Source organism: Chelon labrosus (genome assembly GCF_963514085.1).
Source record: "Chelon labrosus genome assembly, chromosome: 23".
NCBI lineage: Eukaryota > Metazoa > Chordata > Actinopteri > Mugiliformes > Mugilidae > Chelon > Chelon labrosus.
In genome coordinates this window covers 9,808,823-9,830,226 of record NC_140356.1, presented here as the reverse complement: position 1 = coordinate 9,830,226, position 21,404 = coordinate 9,808,823, and the positions used below count along the sequence as shown (strand labels likewise).

Genomic DNA, 21,404 nt, shown 5'->3' with positions numbered 1-21,404 from the left:
GAAGCAGGGAGGGAGATGGGACATGAAAAAAAGAATCTTGTTTTCTGGTTACAAAAGCAGTAACCAAGGGTGTTTGACTTAAAATGTGCTGACGTTTCTCTCTCTCTCTCCCTCTCTCTCAGAGTCAACAGAAGTTTTCCTCATGAATAACATAATATTTTCCCCCACTCTTTTTTCCCTTTGCTGTGATAATTTTTTTCTCTATTTTCAGATCCAACCAGAGGGGATACAGTGGAAAGATATATTCATAAATGTAAATGTGAACCAGCATCCTTTAGCCATGCACACCGGAGTCAGCTAACCTATACTGAAGCCTAGCGTCACAGCCCTTTTCCCTGCATCTACGTTTGTGTGTTCCAGATGAAAGCCAATAAGCAGATGAGTGCGGCTATTGAAATGACGCCGGCTCCGAGTTGAAACGCGTGGACCTGACCTTTAAGAGTGTGACACTTCCTAGGACGGCCCAGTGCCCACAGCTAGTCTGATCGGTCTGGGAAGAAAGCTGAAAATTTACAGGAAACGCGACTAAACCAACATCTCTCGCGATCCACAAACCAACCATAAAAAAAAAAAAAAAACTTAAATATTTTCATTCATACTTGGAACTGAGCAGTGCACAGATGGGGGGGGCTGTGGTTATTAGTCTTGTAAAAAGGTATTCACAGCTTGACGGTGTGAAAGGGGCAGAGCAGCACTTGCAACACTTGCTACGGGCGAGCTCGCAGGTTTTGCATGATTTAGAATTGGACGTTAACTACTGGGAGGAGGGGTGAGAGGGTAGCTTCACACTGTCAAGCCCCCCATCTAGCACACTCTCAGTGCAGGGTCAGATGGTCATTCTAGCTGTTTTATACGTGCCCTCTGACATATAGAGGTGGTGGCTGTGTCACAGTGGGACCCTCCAGGTGACATGTTAGAAGGAGGTGTGGTAAAGTAGCTGGTTGTGTTTGATTCTTTTTGGATGACTACCACCTGTTCTGGTTTATGTTCCAGCAGCTCTTCAATCATTAAACCCAGGCGTCTAACAGATAGTAGTTTGTATTATTTTTAAGTGGGGATGTTTGAGGGTACTGAATAGTCAGTGTAATACCTACAGGAGATGGCGGTTGGACGTTAGACATCCTTTTCCAATGGAGAACTGAAGCCGTCATTATCAATCTATGCTCCGTTCAAAGCTACCACAGTCCACTGACAAAACATTTTACCTTGCAAAACATGGGAGTGGCTAATCTACCACTGATTTGATCGATTAGTTTGTTTATTTGTTTATTTTAACACTTTGCTATACCAGTCATACCAACAACCTCTGTGTTCTGGAGAGTAAAACTACTGTTTCTGTCAATGGAGTTGGTCTGAATTGGTTGACAGCAAAGTAAAGAAGAGAAAACATTCTAAATGTAGCGTACGTTTAAACTGATATTGGTTATTTTGAGTGGGCTTTGCTTCAGATGGTTTGCTGTTGACGCGTCCACCGCAGTTTATTACTTGGCTTCTATGCAAGTACGCCTGTTTGCTTCTCTAAACTTTAGGTTTGCGGACCACCATGTATTGTATGTAATACACTGACTCTCATTCAATCCCACTTCAAAGAAACTTTAAGTAGACAGAGTAGCTGAGTCCAGCTCTGCTCTGTTCCTTATCAATAACGATCAATGGAGCCACTAACAAACACAGTTTGCACAAAGTCACTTTCCTGCAATGTAAAACTTTAAGTAACTGTCATTGTGCTTGTGTTTGTGCATGAGCGCGAGCTGTGTGTAGCTGTATTATGTACGTGCGAGCATGAGCGAAACAACTGTCAGATTCATAGGCCTCTGTAATCCTCTCCGCCTCTCCTTGTCCGCGTTTCTTTATTTGTATTCCAAATGTCAGTGTATAAATGCCTTTCAGAAGGGGGATATTGCCACAGAGAAGAGGAGAGCGAGGGGAGAGAGGAGCAGAGGAGAATGGAGCAGAGACGAGAGGGTGTTGTGTGCCTTGGGAGAGCCGTGTAAGCAGCATGGCGGAGGCAGGGGGATTTACAGGAAGAAATAGGTGTTTATTGAGTGCTCCCGTGGGCTTACTGTGTAATAATAGACCTGTCACATTACGCAAATGTGGAAAAGCAGCTTGTGTGCGTGTGTTTGTATGTGTGTTTGCGGGACTGTTTTTTCTTTAAACATGTGAGCGTGCGTGCATGTTAATGCCAGAGCTGCCTCCGCATCATCAACTCCTGAGAAGCAGCGATGAGCAAGCGGATAGAATTAGTCAGGCGAGAGCCTTTAGCCGCTAATACGAGTAATTAAAACTGCAAGCTGAGGCACTTAGATGCTTGTGTACTAAATAATTTACATGCCATGATCTATGGATCATTTCTCGCTCTTAAATACCAAAGATGGAGAACAAGAGGAAAAAAAGACTGGCAGAGGATTTATCAGTATCTCTGCCATAAGCAGGATGTCATGGTAATATTAATCCTTTTCCCACTTTCTAATGCACTAATCATACAAGGGGATCAATCCGCGTGATTCCTCTGGTGGAAAACATGCAGCTTGATTGCCATTGACTCTTATCTAGCTGTGAAGCTAATAAAATACTGCACTGTTGCACGCACTGTGGCCTCATAATCCAAGTAAATAACGCAGCTTTATTGGGTAAACTCCCTCAAGACGGAGAAAAAAAATAGTGTACTGACAAGAGGAAAGAAAAACAATAATAAACAGAAAAAAAGGAGTTTTAATCAAGTAAGAGTTTCTGCTGCTTTTATACTGATATTTGCACAATAGAGTATTTCGGTTAAAATGTCATTTGAAATGAGTGGATTCAAGGGCGCGCGGCAGCCTTTCTATCTCACTGTAAAAATGAAGCCGGATGCACCGTTAGCAGACGTGTGTGTGTAAGTGTCAGCAGTGCCTCTCCAACGACACCCTGCATGGAGACTTTTTGGAACAAAGAGGTGAGGATGTTAATAAAAGCTGGATCAACAAATGGATTAGTTGGGAGCTGAGGACGGGCCGATCGGCAGGCCCTCTGATTCATATTGATTCATATCGTCGGTAAGGCAAGGATGGAGTAAGCAAATGTAAATATTCAATATTTACCATCTGCTGGTGTTATTAGAGGCAGGGTGCTTGGACATGGGCCGACGGTTATCGCGCACCCACACAGCTCTCATTCAATATTGTTCTTCATGCTATGTATTGTACTCGGTGACTATGCAGGCATTTGTAGATCAAGATCCCATTTGTTTGAATCTATTTGGCGTACAGATCTTCAAACACAGGACAATAAGCTACAGAGAGCTTATGTTTAATGAATAATTCTTTATTTTGCCGCAGCTAAACAAGTAAAAACAGCCCTCAAATGTATGTAGAACTTGACTGATAATATTAACGCTCCTGATGAGTCCGAGTTGAAATATTTAAAGCAGGAGCACGACTGAGCCTTTGCCAACCTTATCTCTTCACTAGCGCGTAATTAGGTACACAGGGGTGTGACTCCAATTGAAGGTGTCGCCATTGTTAGACTCTGTGAAAATATCAACGGGTGAGGTTAACGCCAATTTCCCTGTCATTAATGAAATGCACAGTGCTCCTAATGAGGTAAACCATTGCTCCTTGATAGTACTTATTAGCCGAGTGGAGGGCACAAACTCCCACACTTCAATTTCAAACGGCTAAAAATAAATCAAAAGAAAAAAATATATATACTTGGAATAAAAACACGGAGCAGATGTCAAGGGGGCCTTACGTAATTTGAAGCAGAAAAACCAACTAACTGTCTTGTTGACTTAAACAAGCAGAAGGTACGGAGAAAAATCTTAATAGGGGGTAAGAAAGAGAATTGCAGGCAATGTGTTAATGTGCGTGCGAGTGGGGTGCTGGCGTGAAACTGTTTGAGCGTGTGCGTCATGTGTACAAGAAGTGTGACCTTTTCCAATCACTGACAACAGAAATAGACAGCTCTATGAATCAATAAGGTAAATTAGCGCTGAGGGGTGGAAATGACAGGCGGTTAAAATTAGCTGTCTGTGTAACCCACTAGTCGGGCTGACATGTCTTTCAAATAATAACTAACCTCTGGATATTCCTGTGTCAACGACACTATGGATCTAATGCAGAAAAGCGATCAAAGATCAAAGATGACCTCCAATTTGTCATCCTACTATATAACCTAATTTTTACACCATTAAATGTTGCAAATTGAGGAAACTTTGCTCTCCGAGATTTGCCTCTGTTGTGTTTCTCTACGTGACGCTTAGCTTCCTGGGGACTTGGCTTGTCCAGCTTTAAGATTCCAATGACAGGTCGGAGGATTGCAAATCAAACACACTTTGTGGAACAGAGGAAATCTTCTTTTCGGAGAAGCATGTATTATGGATGGACTTAAGAGATTAGACGGGGAGCTGCTTTACCTGCAGTGGACGCTGCTTGTCCTGGCTCTTTGGAGATTTCAGGCCACTGCCTGGCTGCTGCAAGAGTAATTGCCTCGCTGCTTGTAGTGCCTGGGAAGAAAAAGAACACAAGACAAAAGATGGTGTGAAAAAAAAAAAAAAGGAGAAAGAAAGACGCGGTGGGAAGGAGGAGGCAAAATAAACTATTAGATTTCCCAGAGCTGACAGCAGGGATAATTCAAATTTTCACGGACAACTTTGAATGAAAACCCCCGTCGCATATCACCTGGTTCGTTCTGATGCGGAGATGTGTTTTAGTAACAATTCACAGAGCTGTGATAAAGGATAAATACAGTTTGTCTAGAGCGAAGAAGAAGAGGGCGGAGGGGGCGATGGCTCGAAAAAAAAAATAAAAAAAAGGCAGAGTAGAATTGACCTGTCTAGTGTGTGCTCAACTGAAATACCCACTTCTCTCTGCAAATTACTGCCACATTTGCATATTCATAATATCAATTTGAAGTAGAGGCAGCACCATGTGAAGTGTCCCTCGGAGCTGTAATTAAAGTTGACAAAATCAACATCAGATTACATTTGGAGTGAATTAACTAGCAGCCCAGGTTTAACACTATGCATTAAGCGTGCTTACGCGCAGAGGATGGGTAATAGATAGAGAGATGAATAGATCGGTTCAGAAAGAGAGACCTTTCCCTGCCTGGTGAAATGTTTACACATGACATGAAAAATTAGAAAACGCCGTATTTGTAAATTGTAAAATTTGTCATTAACACCTTTTCATGTGTTTACCAGACATCGATATGATAAGAATCAGAGAGGCTGTGGGATGTGGAGTAATTTATTTCTCCAGAGTCCCCCTCCCCTCGCCGTGGCTGTGTGTACTGAATGTGTGTGACGAGCAAGCTCCGGCTTCACAGGTACGGTGGCAGCTGGGCTAGCAGCTTCACTCCGATTCTTCAAGAGCGCGTGGATGAAAGAGTCTGGCAGTAAAGAACATTGTGCACAGCTGCAACTACTACTGCTGCTGCTGCTGCTGCTCCACACAACTTGTATTGTTCAGGCCCACGAGCCTGAACAAGGGGGGGGAGAAAAAAAACAAGTATGCACTCACGCACACACAACACAACAACTTCACAGGTGTTTTGATGAAAAAAGAAGGGGACGAGTAGGAGGAGAAGCAAGAAGTATGAAAAAAATTGGAGAGTGACACTTCCTCTGGAATCGGGGGTGCTCATTTTATTTTCCGGTGCTTGCCAGTATCCATGACAACAGCTGCCTTGACAGGGCGTGCATATGGCGCAGCTCTGCCAGCTGGTGGGAACAATGTTTGAACTAGTACATTGAGATCCTGAGCAAACAAGAGGAGAAGACAGGAGAGAGAGGCAGTAGAAAAAAAATGAGAGGGAGGAGAGAAAAAAGTTGCCATGTCTTAACCCCTCAGGGAACGCAGCCACCCCCCTGATCAATTATGAAAAGACAGAACTGGAGGGGGGTGCTTGGAGAAGTGGTGTGGAGGAGGAGGGGGTCTGTCTGGCTGCTCAGGAGGAGCCAGGCTTTCTGAACTAGAGTAAACAAACACATTAGACTGGCACTGAGTCCTAACTGCATTGATCTGTCTCCTTTGGTAAGAGGAGCCTAGTCGCCACTGCTTTATATGCGCGTGTGTGTGTGTGACATCTGTAAGCCGAGCCTTTCTTCAGAACAGTCACGAAAGCACACATCAACACCTGCGCCAGAAAAGCACATAAAGTTTTGTTGTTTGAAAGGACTGGGAAATCAAACGTCGCTGGCTTCCTTTTAAAAGACAACGCAAACTCCTTGAATGCAGCCAATCACTCCGCTAATTAAAACACAGGGCCTAATTAATCTCACCATGATTGGTGAATCAAAGTAATTATAAGGCTTATTGAGTCCTGCACACAGTAGTTAGAGGGAAGGCTGCTTGATGAGTGCGGCTCAAGGTAGCTGTCAGGGGGAAATGTTTATCCATGTGTGGATCAATAATGACTCGCCGTGTTATACCCAAAGTCAAGAGAGCCACTCGATATATTACACGGTCAAGAGTACGAAAAAAAGAGGGATGTTTTTAACTGCACTTCCAATATCCATGCCAAGTAAATATCGAGGGAGGTGCAGGCATGAGAGGTGACGCGGAGGGGTGAGGCAGCAGAGAAGAGATCAGCTACACTGGGCTTATTAGAAAAAAGAAGTCTGCTCAGACTGCATAAAGAGCACTCCTCCAAACATAACACGGACCTTATCAACACCGGCCAAACTTTTCCAGAGTGGTTTGTCAAGTCTGAAACTGTCTGTCACCTCTCCTGTGGAAGTAGGGTGAGTCCTTTGTTTCGGAGAGTCTGTGATGGTGTGGAAAAGTAAAGGAGGAGGAATAATAATAAAAAAAAAAAAAAGTCCTGTCCCCTCACTTTCACTAGCTCAGAGTATTCAGCCATTACAGTAAAAAGCACCAATTTGCGCCACCCACTTCCCACTCCACAGCGATGGTAAGCTGGAGCCCATTCTCGAAGCACAAAAAAGCACCAAATGCCAAGGAAAGTCATCAAAAGTTTGGTGAAGAGCGGACAAAAACACAGACGAGAGCGGACGCCTATTTAACCTGGGTTGCTATGCACGAAAAAATGACATCCCCAAGTCTATTAATGCACACATTGTATAAACAGCACAATGTGACACATTCTTCGGGAGGAGAGAGCGAGCCAGACGGAGAGAGGGATAGAGAGAGAGAGGGGAGAAAAAGAAGCAGGCCCTGCTATATAAATAACAAGGCACTCAGAGGCATATTTGATGTTGATATCCATCACTGAGGTTGGAAAAGAGGAAAAAAAAAAAAATAAGAGGGGGGAAAATAACACAGAGCGACCAAGACCGCGACACGGGGATCCTTATGAAAATAAGATTCAGCCCAAATGGATCTGGTGTAATTGGTTTCAGATAGTGAGGTCAGGAGAAAGGCGATACAGGCAACTATTATGCGAAACGGACTGAGAAACAAGAATGTTTACACAGGCATTCCTCTCCTACATTAATAGGCATGCAGAGAGATCACTGGAGAGGCAGAAAAAGGAGAGAGTGAGAAGAGACTGACAGAGAGAGGGAGAAAAAAAAACATATCAAGCATCCATTCACCCATCACCTCCCACAATCCTCCATAGCGCTATACAAAACTGTACTTCTATACAGAACAGGGTAATAAGCAACACCTAACACAATGCACCTTTGTAAGGAGCATGCAAAGATCTTAAACAAGCATGAAATACATTAGCAGGCCCTGCAAAACTGGGCCCAAACCATTACAAATCTCCAGATTGCTTATTGCTTGTGGTGGTGGTGGTGGTGGAGGAGGTGGTGGTGGGGAGGTGTGAGAAAGAAATAAGCTATCCGCTAAGAATGTCAGTCTTTCAAATCCACCTGGAGACTGCACGATATGCAGCCATGACATCGGAATTGGATATATTTGAGGGGCTGTGACATTGTGTTTGGACAGTGCAGATCACTTCCTGGCTCACGCTGGGAGTTGTTGTTATTAGGGGATACGGCTGATATTGGAATGATGACACAGGTGTGAAACAGGCTGCCCTCAACAGGTACGCCTTCGCAGCACCGCGGCCCCTACAGCATGTTCCAGAAAGCAGCTGTAAACGCGGCGTATCAATCGTTGATCAGTGAGAAATGCGGTTGCATCATGATCACACAGCAGTTCTGTGGTGTGCAGAACAGATGTTTTGTGTGTATGCATGAGTGTGTGTTTGTTGTAGGGAGTAAAGGGCTGCTGTTCAACACTAGGCTGTCGGCCAGAACACGCTCCAGTCATGCTGACAGCTTTGACAACTCTCACACACTCTTGATGCATAAGCACACACATATGTACACACACAGCACTGCACCACAAGGCTTATCTATCTTCCAGGAAACACAGACAGAAGGGGGAGGGGGAGGAAGGGGAGGGGGGTGAGGAAAAGAAAAAGTGTGACTCTTTATCAAGCTGGAGGGAGTCGCATGCCATGGAAAACAAGGCACAAACAGTTTAAGCTGAACAAACAAACATGGCTGATTGGACTGAGGCTGGCGGGCCGCTGGCGGGGAAGATATGCACTGACACTCCACACCAAAATATTTACACCCTATCTCCTTATATAAGTGGATTCAGGGCAGATGGATGGATGGATACGGATTTGGAGGGGCTGGCTGGAGAGGATAGACAAATGAGAAGAGAAACGGGAGCAGGATAAGATGTCCCATACAATGTCTGAATGCAAAAGTAGGGCCTGAGTTGGTGAAATCAAGTGGCTGCTCCTCTCTCTTTTTGCTTCACGTAGATCAAACGGTGGCCAAATATTCAAGGAAAAGTGAAGCAAACTTTTGAAATGACAAGGTGAGTTAGGTGTAAACACATCAACCAGTTTGGCGTGAATAAGCAAGGCTGCATATTGTTGTAAGAGGGTGGACAGGTAGCAAGCTGAACAAATATCTTACACCACCCCACAACTTTGGTTCCTACCCCAAATTCACCCTGGTGATAGCAGGCTCGGAGTATCGGAAGGTGCTTACAGGATTTTCTCATCTTTTGGGGGTGCTAGTTTTGTCCAAGACATATGGGAGTGGTAAATATACCAGAAGGTTACCTTGGTAACCACAGCCTGGGCAATGGTTACCATAAGCATGGTAGAGACTTCTTCTCTAGAAGATGAAACACCTGGACAGTCGTGTCGTCCTAACACTGATAGTTGCTACCATTTTTGCGCCTGATGTGTATAAGCTATATAATATAAGGATGATACTGATCCCATTCACCTTAAGTAGCTGAGCCACATGAGCAGAAAGACTCCTATCCTTTCATAAAGGTCAGAACTGGCTATGACGTCTTGGTGCCTCAACAATAGCTCCAGATGCAGTTCCCTTATCGCCTCCGCAAAGCCCACAGAGAGCACAATACACACCTGGGTTCAGTCAAATAAAATAAAAATGATTCTTTTGTCTGCAGACACAGATAGCAGTATGGAGAGGTGATGCATCAGGGGGAGTAAACACTTACAAGACAAACAAGTGGTAAACAACTCCCCCATTTGACCAAATCTGGATGATCTTGAATAACTGCTAGGCAAGCCATAATACTGTCTTAAGTTACAGCAACAAAAAAAAAAAAAAAATCCATGGGTGATTTCTCAGACAGTGTTTTCACGAGAAAGAACAAGAGAAAAAAGAGGAGAATATGGAAAGTATGTAGGAGTAATGAGCATTTTAATGTATGACTCAATAAATCAACAGTCTGAAGTGAAAAAATGGACGGAGAGAGAGAAAGGGAGGGAGAGGTCCATGGAGAATCTGCCTGGGCCTCAGGACGGAGGTAAAGCTATCCGGCAGAACAATGGGCTTCTGTGTCCCACTCTGTTATCTCTATCTCTAGTATTTTCAGCTACTTCAGCTTCCCCTGTCTCCACATTCAAAATTCCTCAGCCAGAAATGCAAATAAACACTATCTTATGCTCTTTTTTTGTGTTAAACTCTGATTTCTAAAGTGGGTAATTGGCATTTGGAACGTATGGCTGTTCAACCACTTGCCACCTCTTTGCTGCACGGCTCCGTCCCCTCCTTCACGCTCTCTCCATACGCTCATATCACATTATTCATTTCTCCCTCTCATCTTTTCTTCCTTCCCCCTCTCTCCCCCACCCCTCTCACCTCTTGTTTATTGATTCTCTAGATTAAGAATTCCTTGGGTGGAGGATTGTAACACACAAGCATCAAATTATTTTGGGGTGTGCTTATTTGCCTTTCCCTTGCATCTATTTGGCCTGCGTCTGTAGACAATTATGCCTACCCAGCCCCAGACTCAGGTGCTAATAATGAAGGACAAATAGAATCGTATGTGTAAACTTCTCCCACTGATGAAAATTTATATTAACTTTCTACCACAGTAAACAGAGCTGCATAGCTACACCGTCCCGGGAGGATTGACGAGATGAATTTGCTCGCTCCTACCCCAGGAAGAAAGCTTGTGTAGGGGAGAGGTGGTAGGAGGGGCTCCGGTGAGGGGGGGGGGTGTCGAGCCCCATTGTGTAACCTCACACTTATTTTTCCACTAACAAAGACAAAACGTGGGTCTGGTTTGCCCATCACAGATAAAGTGTTTATGTCTGAGAGTTGAAGAGTGCATATGCGCCGATATGTATGTGTCTGCTGAGACGCTGGGAGGCCGCGCCAGCAATAACAGAGAGCACGGCCCGCTGTCGTTCACTGCAACACCCCTCCTCCTGCTGCCGTTTTCACCATGGATATTCTGTGCAAATGCTATGATATATATGTTCTAGCAAGGGGGAAGATGTTTTTTTAAGCTATAAGCTGCAATTGAACAGAAAATCACCAAATCTGCTGCAGTAAAAGATGTCAAAATAAATTATAAAACCATAAAAGCCATTATAATTTCCATAATAATATGTAACTAGTTCTGTTCTTCAGACATTCTTCTGCCCATTGTCTCAAAGCTCTCTTCTACGCTTCATCACTTACAAGACTCAATTTACCCCCACGATGTAGCTACATACTTCCATTGCTCTCTGTCTCTGCTGGTGGCTTCGGCAGAATCTTTACTTTGACCCGTGCTGTACGGCTCCATTTAGATAAGATGACAGCAGGACAATTCAGCAAGGGTCTTTATCTACTGCTGCTCCAAGGGAAGTCCTTTAGAGGCTGACAACTGCAAACCTCCACAATATACTATCACAAAGAAACAGAGAGGAAGAAAAATAGGGAAAGACAGAGAGGCAAGAGGAGAGGGTATTTGTGTGGGTGGAACAAGACAGAGGTGTGTGTGCGTGTGTGTTTGTTTGAGATAATGTGCGCGCACGAGGTCAAGTCTTTGCAAAAGCGAAGCCGGTATGGTCTTTTTTATTTTTCCCACGTAACATTTCTCGTCTCTCCTGAAGCGAACGATTTCTTCTTCAGGTGATTATGACCCCTCTACTTTTCACAGTTCCAGGCAAGTGGAGGTCACACAGCTGGATGAATACCTGATATGAAATGTTGCATTCAGGCCAACTATAGTTCATTTGAAAAAGCGCTGAGCCCAGTGGAAAAAATAGGAACTATGGAAACAACTGCATGGACTTTATAAGCAGTATGCTGATTATCCAGAACATGTTGCATGTATGCTGCCTCCGGTAGCAACTCACAGAGCAAACAAGGTATTTTTTAGTCATTCTTACTGGAAGTCATAAAAGGAAGTTGCCTGTCTTTGATGACAAGGCTTCACTAAGAAGCTCCCACTCCAAATAAATGGCCAGGGGTGGCTAACAATCAGATTTTTACAGTTTTGAGCAAAATAAACATACCAGTGGAAGCTGCAGAAAGCTGAATGTGTTGACATATTGGCACTGTACACAACACACACATGCCGGGGCCATAGTGGTAAATAAAAGGTTGGGTAAACCCTAGCTCATCTCAGCTCCTACATCCTGAGCAGGTAAACTGCATTTAGGTGCATTTACCTTCAATTAAATCTCTGATAAAGATGCACCCACATAAACCCCTACACAAAACAATCATTAGAGAAAAGAATTGTCTATAAAGAGTCCTCCCTGTTTGGTCGTGGACGTTCATTGATGCAAGCAACCCAAGCCTGCATGTCGCTTGAGTGCAACCCATCTTGGGAGGCTCTGCTGTTGCAGGTCAATAGTGTGTGTCTGTCTCATCCTGCAGTGATCAGGTTAAGTGTTGAGTCTAAGTGTTACCCTCTTCTGGGGTCGATGAGAGAGCACCCTGACCTTAGCTGGAAATGAACTCACCCTCACCTGTACAAACAACAAAATTAGAAGTTTTCAATTTTTACCAAGGGTAGAAAACTCTAGAAACATAGTATTCACAAGTTTACGTAGCTTCTTTGTCTCAACATTAGCCCACAGTCTCCTCAGTGAGGACCGTTCTTCATTAAGGATGATGATCAACCCCTTTAATGAATCTCTCTCTTTACTTATGTAACACACTTTCTTTTCTTTCTCCCTTTCATGTCTCCCCTCTTCATTGTACCTTGGTGGTCGTCCTGTGAATATTCCAATTACAGGAATGTGTGTTTGACCTTTAAGTGAGCAGCAGAAGATATAGTTATCTTCCTTCCACTCTGACACCCAGCGTCTATCAATCAGCAGTCTACCCCCCCCACCACCACCCACAACACAAGAGGCTACTATACTGAGCCGGGACTGGTGAAATATGTTTTTGTGTGCATGCATGGATGTGTTTGTGTGTGTGTGACAAGAAAGTGATAGAAAAAGCGAGCGATCATGTGCACAGAGTGTGACTGGGGGAAAGGTAGACAAAAAGAGAGTTTTAAAAAAAATAAGTGTAAAAATGCCTAATGTATATGAATGTATACCACACACGTACACAAGAGAGATGTTAAACCCTTTTTTTCTTTAATCTGCCACCAGCCTGACCGAGTCCTCCTTCCATAAACAAAGACTTTTCCAACAGCATCCTATATCACGCTTCTGAGAACAAGCAAGCGTGAGCAGAATCATACTCCTCTGGTTTCATTCTTGCGCCCGCCCTTTTCCAAAAGGCTAATCTACATCTTTCATTGAATCAAGAATGGAAATTCACAAGAAATGCTTCTTTTTCAATTTCATGCTGAAGTAGCTCAAGTTAGTGGATGTAATTTCTCCTAACAAGAAAATTTATCACTCTGTCGCACACTTAGTCCGGCTATGTGAGAAAAGGGCCTCCCTTCTGCATTTTTTTTCTTCTTTTTTTTATTCGTGGGCTTTGATAAATGTGCCAAAAGCATGATCACTCCCTTCACAGCACCCCATGCAAGGACAGAACAATTACTGAGGTTATTAAAAAATAAAACCTATGGTTGAAATTTGTATGAAAGATAAACGACATATATTTTAGGACCGTGATAAAGGCGTTACAAAATGAAGTAAGTACTGTGCCAAGAGGCGGATGGGGATAACTCCAGAGAACTTCAGAGTCTAAACTGTGTGATGGTACTGAGAGAAAAGAAACTACTAAACAGTTTCCAGTGACTTTGGGAGAAATGCTCTCTTCACACATTTAAAACCTTCTTACGGAGTGTCTCCTGGCTATGACAGAAATTCTGGGGAAGGCTAACGAAGGAAAAGGGGAAAAAAAGAAAAGAAAAACTCCAACAAATCCATTTGAAGTTTTGTGTAAATTAGGATTATCAGGTTCACGGTGAATTGGATGATGAAGTCCAAACAGGTGAAAAGGAATGCACGAAGAAGAAGAATAGTATCACAGAAACAATACCACGCATGGCCAAGCCACCAGGCTAATGTATATTTATCATGTAAACTTCTGATAAATGCATATGCAGAAACAATCAAATCTCCTGGTTTCCATTGGAAGATTTTGCACTACGGACTCAAGCGTGAAACCAATATCAGCTTAGTGTCTACTCAAGCTTGAAGTGCCGCGCCTCGCCCACAAAGCATGTTCTGCATATGCTCATGGGCGTCATTTTTATCAGGGTGGAACAAGCAGCTTTCCAGTGCTATCACTGATCAATTCGTGCGAGTTAAGTCCCCAGTGTGGGTAAATAAGCAGTGGTTAGGTCTTGATGAGGAATGGCAGGCTGTTTGAGCGGTAACATAGGCTGGAGAGAGGCGGGCCTGTCTATCTCTGCTGCAAAGGATTCCTAGTGTGACTTCCATCATTAACCTCAGGCTAGAGTACATCTTATTCCCTGTATCTGCCCAAAACAAATGTTCCGTTTACCCTCCCAGTGGACTCAATTGTAAGTGGATTTTCTTCCACAAATCACCTCTCCCGACTTAATATATGTCTGTTTACTAGATTTGCCGGCATTCACAATACAGCAAATAAAATTGTTTGGCATTGTTATAAAGTTGTGAATGATACAGTTCACTTTTGCTTTCAAAGTGAAGACCTGACCTTGGCTGATACACTTTAAAACCCTCAGCTTCGGCTCTAAAGCCTGCAGTGAAGAGAGCCAAAGCCAGCGCTAAGTGACATGTCAGTCAGTTTGTCTGTTTGGAGCCTTCAATTCCCCACGGCCTGAGCTTATTTACTGCATTTGTATGAAAAGCTGTGAAGAGAAGAGAGGGCTGAGAGCCCGGCTGGCTCTCTTACATATGTATACGGTGTTTGGAGGCAATGCGTAAAGAGCATCCCTCTTTTGCAGGCTGGTAGTGTTACAACTACAAACAACTTGGGAGTAGGATAGAGCCATTTATATATTCAAAAATGGGTCAGGGATGAAGGTAATCGGAGCAGCAGAGAGTGTTAACAAGTGTAACGCAAAAAGAAAAAACTGTGATGATACCTGGAATCTGTTAGCAGAGAGCCTTAGAGGAGGAAGGCACCGGTGACATTAAAGATGCTACTTCTTCTTGCTAGTCATCTTCTTAACCAGATTTGAAGTCATTTTAATATTAGTTGGAGAAGGGGAGGGGGGTACACACAACAAACCGTTGGGCATGCGTTTCAGAGTCTGATTTGTTACTATTCATGACTAAAGCAGAGAGGAACTGTAATACTAGACATGCTTGTTAAATTCACAACACTCCAAAGCTGCCTTCTAGCAAATCCTGTCTTTTGGTTGTCAGCTTAAGACACCCCGGCATATGCATATGTAGGATTTTTAAGCTCTGTTAAATGGATAGCGATGTCGTGGCCTATCAAATGACTATAAGCCACTTGCCTTTTTTGGGGGGAAGGGAACCATTTGCAGGAAAAAAAAAAAAAGCAGCCAGCAAAGCGTTACCTTCTGTGCGTTGGAAAGCAAAACCCCCAAACACACTCTGGTGTTAACTCCACATTAGAAGAAAACAGAGGCTTTTACATGTATGTATTCAGACGGCGTGTGACAGTAACACCCCACCCCAACATATTAATGGCTGGTACTCTGTTTAAGCCAACAACAGGGGAGTGGCAACAAACAATGACAGAATGCCTGTTTTCGATTGTGAGGCCGCGAAAGATGATACGCCATTCACCACCAAGCCAGTTTGCAAATAAATTATTGTGGAGGGTATTGAGCGGGAGCAATTGCTCAGTCCCTTCAGAGCAGTGTGTGCTTGTATGGATGAGTGTGTATGCATGGCTGTCTGTGTGTTTGTGTGAGTGGACCTATAGATCCAGTGCCATTTATTTCCCAGAGCTGGACCGGGGCAGTTAGGGAGGCGTAAAAGGAAATGAGTTGTGAAGTGGCCATTGATCCTGGCCTGCACTAGGTTAGCTGGAGACTACAGGACTCTTGGCCACAGTGTGTGCTACTGAATGGCTGCCTCTTATTTACACAGAGGTGGTTATGGTTAACCCTGGCCAGGTCATTTATCACTGGGTTACTGCACTACAAAGACAAAAATGTGTCAGGTTAAACATAAGACCTAAATTAAAGGACATCAACTGGATTCAGTTTAAAGCGTTTATCCCATTAAATATTCTAATATAATAAGTGGTTTCTAATCTATCTGCTTTTTATTTGATTCATTAGACACACAATCCTGCACAGTATGATCTCCACCTGACTCACCTTTGACCTGCTCACAACAGCATCTAACTGCTTGAGGAGGAAATGCCAATAAGTGTTTATTTCCAGCAGATTTCACTCTCATTGCCTCTTCTCCCTTTCCCCATCCCTGGCTCTCCCCCGCTCTTACTGTCCCTTTCTCCTCGTCTCTCTTTCAAGCCTTGCAGCTTGACATTTCGCCACGCTCTCAAGGGACGCCTGCGCGAAATGGAGTTACTGGGAGAGCGCCACTGTAAATTCCAGAAGGCCACATGTAATGTGTCTTAAACATAGATGGACAGCCCAGGTTTGAGGACGCTGAAGAATAAGAAGGAAGGGGGGAAAAGGCAGAGAAGGGGAGAGCAGGAGGAAGAGGTGGTGTGGTGTCTAGATAGATAATAGAATAATACTGTGTTTTGTCTGGGGAAGGGTGAGCAAACAGAAGCTATGCTGTCATTCACATCCTATATCTTTAGTGTCATCGCAGAGGGGGAAACTACAGGTCTATATGTCACAGGCCTGTATGTTCTACTCTGTTGGGACTGTCTGCTGATAGCCAGGCTTGAAATAAAAAGAAGGATGGCTTTCATTGTAAATAAGTCAGACACAAGGATTGCCAGGGAAGCGCTGTCTTTTCACTGAAAGGGGAAATAATTTTACAAAGACATACAGCTCGCACTGCTTTCCAAACGCTTCTCCTGCTTTTACAGAAAAACCTTATCTTGGCACAGACGATGACGGTTAACAAAGAGCTCCTTTATGAAATCGTTCATATTTCAGCGGAGGTCTTTCTCCTGTCCTGAGAGGTGATTGATGCATCAGGCCAGGGCCAGTGTCTTATTTACACAGTTGAGTGGGGCAATCTCAGGCCTGAAAGATAAACCTAATGAGCTTCTTTGTGTAAGGGTGCAAATGAGAGACACCATCCTCCCTCCCTCCTTCCCTGTTCCATCCAAAGGGACAGTCTGGGTGATTAGGCCTTTAAATTATGCTCAAGGGCAAAGCCTAGATTTGCATCTTAGGTGTGCGCACGTGTGTGTGTGTGTGTGTGTGTGTGTGTGTGTCTTCTCAAATACGGTATGAAGAGACAGCCAGAGAGGCAGGTGAAGGGCAGAGAGAGAAAGATGCTTGAGGCTTGTTTGTGGGAACTGATGCTGGGTGAAAACTCCCTGGCAGTATTTTAGAGACAGTGAGTATTTACCAAGTGTATACTGAACAACAAACTTGACTTGTTGTAAGAGCGAGATGAGCTCATACGTCTGTCAAATGAGCACACACACACACACAAACACACACACACACACTGTCATTTTGTCCTTTGTCTGTGGGGTAACTTTCTCCCTAATGACTTTCATTTTGGGGAGAATTTCATTTGCCCCTAAACCCTAAATACTACCCATCACTTGCTGTCAGATTTCTCATCCCTTCTATTTCCTCCAGCTAAACAGCTAGGAAGGCAGGTTAATTGCTGTCACTCTCAAGTTGGACCATTGCCTAGCTCTCGCGTAGCGACGGAGTGGAGGGGTGGGGGTGTAAGCCTAGAAGTAAGATGGCACCTTGGCGCACTTATTGTAATTTATGTCAAAATGCTGCAGTCATTTAAATGGGGTTGGATAGTTTGCATTTTGCTGCATCATGCGCCTCAGGAAAACACTCAAATGAATATCCAACCAGTTTACCAACAGGTACACATCTGCCTTTTGGCTCTTGTATGCTGCATTTTTGCGCCCAAGTAAATAAATGTTTGTCCCATAAGCAAAGAGAAATATGCAAATGTTTAAAAAACACAACAACAAGCTAGGTTTGTGAATAACAGGCATCTATCTGTACATTGAATTTAACAAGTGAGTCCGTTAGATGAGTAATAGACTGTAGAGGCAGATGGTAGCTGTAGGACTTAGGTTAAAGCGACTGATTTGGCCATGATACATCAGCCAGGGCCTCCATCTTGCTCTGAATATCAATATACTTCCTACAGTACTGAGCCCATTTAGAGGGGGGCAGTGGTCCAGAGTATTGGCTCATCAATCCCACTGATAACCTTGGCAGGATTAAGTCTACAGACCACCGTAATCAACTAACAGGCTCATTATGGGACATTATGGTATAGATCCAAAGATCAATACATGACTTCCATGTACATAGAGAGCAGCATATAGCATTAAAACATAACACCGACTATGACCAATGGCTAATCGATTGGTACCATGAGCTCAGCACATTTTTTCAGTTTTGTTTTTAAACCACGGGGCTTTTATCGTGATCGTTTTGCATAGTAATTAGGGCTGTGTAACATTCATCATTTGCCCTGATACATATCTGCAGCTGGCAAATTGCAATCAGATACAGTGGATATCTAATCTGTGATCTCAAATCAAATTAGGTCTATTTAGACAACCTTGGGAATGGGGTGATGAAACCCTGACAGGAATTAGGGGCTGGAAATTTAATTGCGACAATGGTTATTATTCAGATATGTGGATAACGGGGTGTGTGGCATTCGTGTTGTGAAAAAGCGGAAAAGCGCCACTATCAATATGTGAATATGGAAAAATAGTGTAAGTCAAGTCTTGATCTGTGTTCTGTGAGCCTTTGGCCGAATCTAAGGTGACGAGACCTTAAGATGCCGCTTTTCTAATTATAGCTGCAGGTGGTATTTTGGAGCTGCTGGGTAATGGCAGAACCCATAGGGACGGTGGAGAATTCATCAGTGCTTATTATTAATCATCCCCCCAGCAGTGTGATGAGAGACCGGAGCTTCTATACCCACCGGACCACTCAATGTCATTCCAAATATGGGTGGAAAATTACGCCCAACAGCCTTCCTTCAAAATGGACTCGGAGCTAACGTGGACAGAATTTTATTTTATTTTTTTTAAAAAGTGCAGGCATTGATACATGTCCAGAAAATGTCCATGCTTCACACACACCTGCCAACATTGCAATCACCTCTTTCTGCTAAGAAATATGTTAATATATATATATTAAAAAAAAAACCCTTATCCTTCTTCCTTGAACTGTGCTTCCTCTCCGAAGAGACGCAGTGTGAGCGCGCCACAGGAAGTGTGTGTGAAGTTAACAGCACAGGGGCCCTGTTTTAAAAAGCCTCCAGAGACCTGTTAGCTGGACTGCTCATTTCAATGTGTCTGTCTCTGGGTTGGGAGAAGGCTTGGGCTGGCCTCTTTTACAAGGCGCACACCGTCATACACCACCCAGCAACCCCCCCCCCCCCCCCCCCCAACCCCATGCCTCTCATCCATACGTCCATCTCAGACACTTAACTAGACACTTTATGCTTACGTCGCCTTTTTCCTCACTTTGTGCTGTTGCATTTTTTATTTTAAGAGTGCTGCCTCTTTGTTTTTAGACCATTTACAGACACACTTTGAGTCTGCTTGATTCAATTACAGTTAAATAACTGCTAAAGTTTTTTAAAAGTGTTACAAAATTACTCAATTATCTTAAAATTATTAAAATACTTACTTACAGTCTAGGAAATTGCTTTACTTAAATAAAATAAAATAAAAATACGCTGAAAATCCTTTTCAAGACACCGGTTATGTGACTCTTTTCTAGTTCAAATTGCAGTGGAGTTCTATGCTACAACAATTTAACACCATCTTTTTTTATCCTGCTCTCCATCTCCTCCTATTTTACCCTCTATCTGCTGAGAGTATCGGCGCAGATAGAAGCCAGTTCTCTACCCAACACCTTCAAATGTAAAAGAGTGATGACTGAGAGAGGGAGAGAATTGACCACAATCAGACGTGTGCGTGTAGAAAGAGTGGCAGAGTGGTGATAAATCGGGGGTGAGGCCATGGTGCTGTGGTGCGGCCGCAGCCACCAGCAGGACCACTGCTTTGGATGGAGGATGGGTGATGGGATGGGTGGAGGGGGGGGGGGGGCCTCCAGGACATGCTTCATTTTGCTACACTGAACACACAGAAAACACGTTTGCAACTATACTACTGCCCTGTCCAAACTGACCACAGGGCTTCAGCTGCCTCCAAAAAATACACACAAACACACACTCATATACGCTCGCATGAAAATTCCAAACGAGGCAAAAGGACAGCATTACAAACCGGAGGCGTCGTCCCCCTTCCACCCCGAAGCATGGCCCTCTGACCTGATCTCCCACTGCTCTTTTGGCAAACTGTCAAAGCCATCATTCACCGTGAAAAGACACGAGAGACACTTGACTCCTTTACTCTGCTGGTGACTGACTTTCACAACTCCTGCCCCCACTACCACCCCCTCTCTCTTTTTGTCTCACTTATTTCATTCATCTTTCTTTAAAAACAATAAAAAAAAACAGAGCAGCAAATATTTGTGCTCAGTGTAAAATCCAAAAAGTGTGACTTAAAACAAGTATTTTCAAATTGAAGAAAAGCGAGACAGAGATTGTCCTGGTCAAAGGTTTCTCCACCGCTGGTGGAGCGTCTGCATGTGTGTGAGCCTCCAACTAGTGCCGAGTTAGGAGGCCCTCTGGTGGATACAGCTCTGCCATGACATACACACCCATGCAAAGACACACACATTGCCCTAACAGCTCCGTACGGTGCTCCAGCACACATTCTTTCCCTCTCTCCCGCCGTCAAGCACACTCTCTTGCACACAAACACGCGGCCTCACATGGCACCATACATGTGCAAATTTAAACACGCGAAAAAATAAACTTGTAAAAGCCATAAACAGACACAGCAAAACACTTTCACCCTCATCTGTGTGCTCTGAGCAAAACGACAGCACAACAAACTGACGAGGAAATTTACCAACAACACAAACACATTGCATAAACAATGTTTTTTTTTTTCCCCCCGCTTACTAAAAAAAACACACACAAAACAATATAACGGTGCCTCCTGCCTATGTAGAACACCCCAGCACTGGCTGAGAAGAGAGCACAGCAGAGCAGAGAGGGAGAGCGAGGGGAAAACAGAGTGGGAGAGAGAGAGCGGCAGAGAGACGAGACGGGGGAGAAACACAACTTACCTGCTGTTGTTGCAGATGCAGCAGCTCGACTGTGCTTACTTCGCTGCTTGTGTCACCAGCGCTTGATCTCCCATCTCTACTGCCAGCCTCTAATTGGCTGCTGCTTAGGGTGCTCATTCCATTTTGACTCATTGAACTGTTGCTTATTGTCTCTGTGGCCGACTCCTGCATCATCATGATTTAAAACCTAGAAGTGATTAAGAGGCACCGGTTAGGGCTCTTCTTGTTACAATTCCCCCCTTTTTCCCTCCTATTTTTCTCTTTTTTTTACGCTTCCATTATCAAGCCCTCAGTCCCCCTCTGCAAATTAAAGCATTTAAAGAAGAGGGAGGGGGGATAAAGAAGAAGGGGGGGATGCAGGAGGAGCAATTATGCATTCATTGTGTAAATGAAGCAATACAAAGAGATGCATGTCCTGGTGCTTTCTGAAATGGAAAAGGTATCTAAATGTGGTTTATATCCACTAAAATTTGGGCATAAATCAAAGCACCTGGATTTTAAAAACTATTT

At 43.8% G+C, this 21,404-nt stretch overlaps 1 protein-coding gene across 1 annotated transcript in view; it reads right to left on the bottom strand.

Moving 5' to 3' along the window:
• foxp2 (forkhead box P2) overlaps positions 1 to 21,404 on the bottom strand; it is a 97,247-nt gene that overhangs the window by 37,511 nt on the left and 38,332 nt on the right. Inside the window, exons 4-5 of the mRNA XM_084573480.1 lie at positions 20,895 to 21,081; positions 4,394 to 4,483 (exon numbers count right to left, since the gene is read on the bottom strand). Of these exons, the coding sequence (XP_084429606.1) occupies positions 4,394 to 4,483; positions 20,895 to 21,071 (267 nt within the window). The 5' untranslated portion in view covers positions 21,072 to 21,081. The remainder of the gene's footprint in view (positions 1 to 4,393; positions 4,484 to 20,894; positions 21,082 to 21,404) is intronic.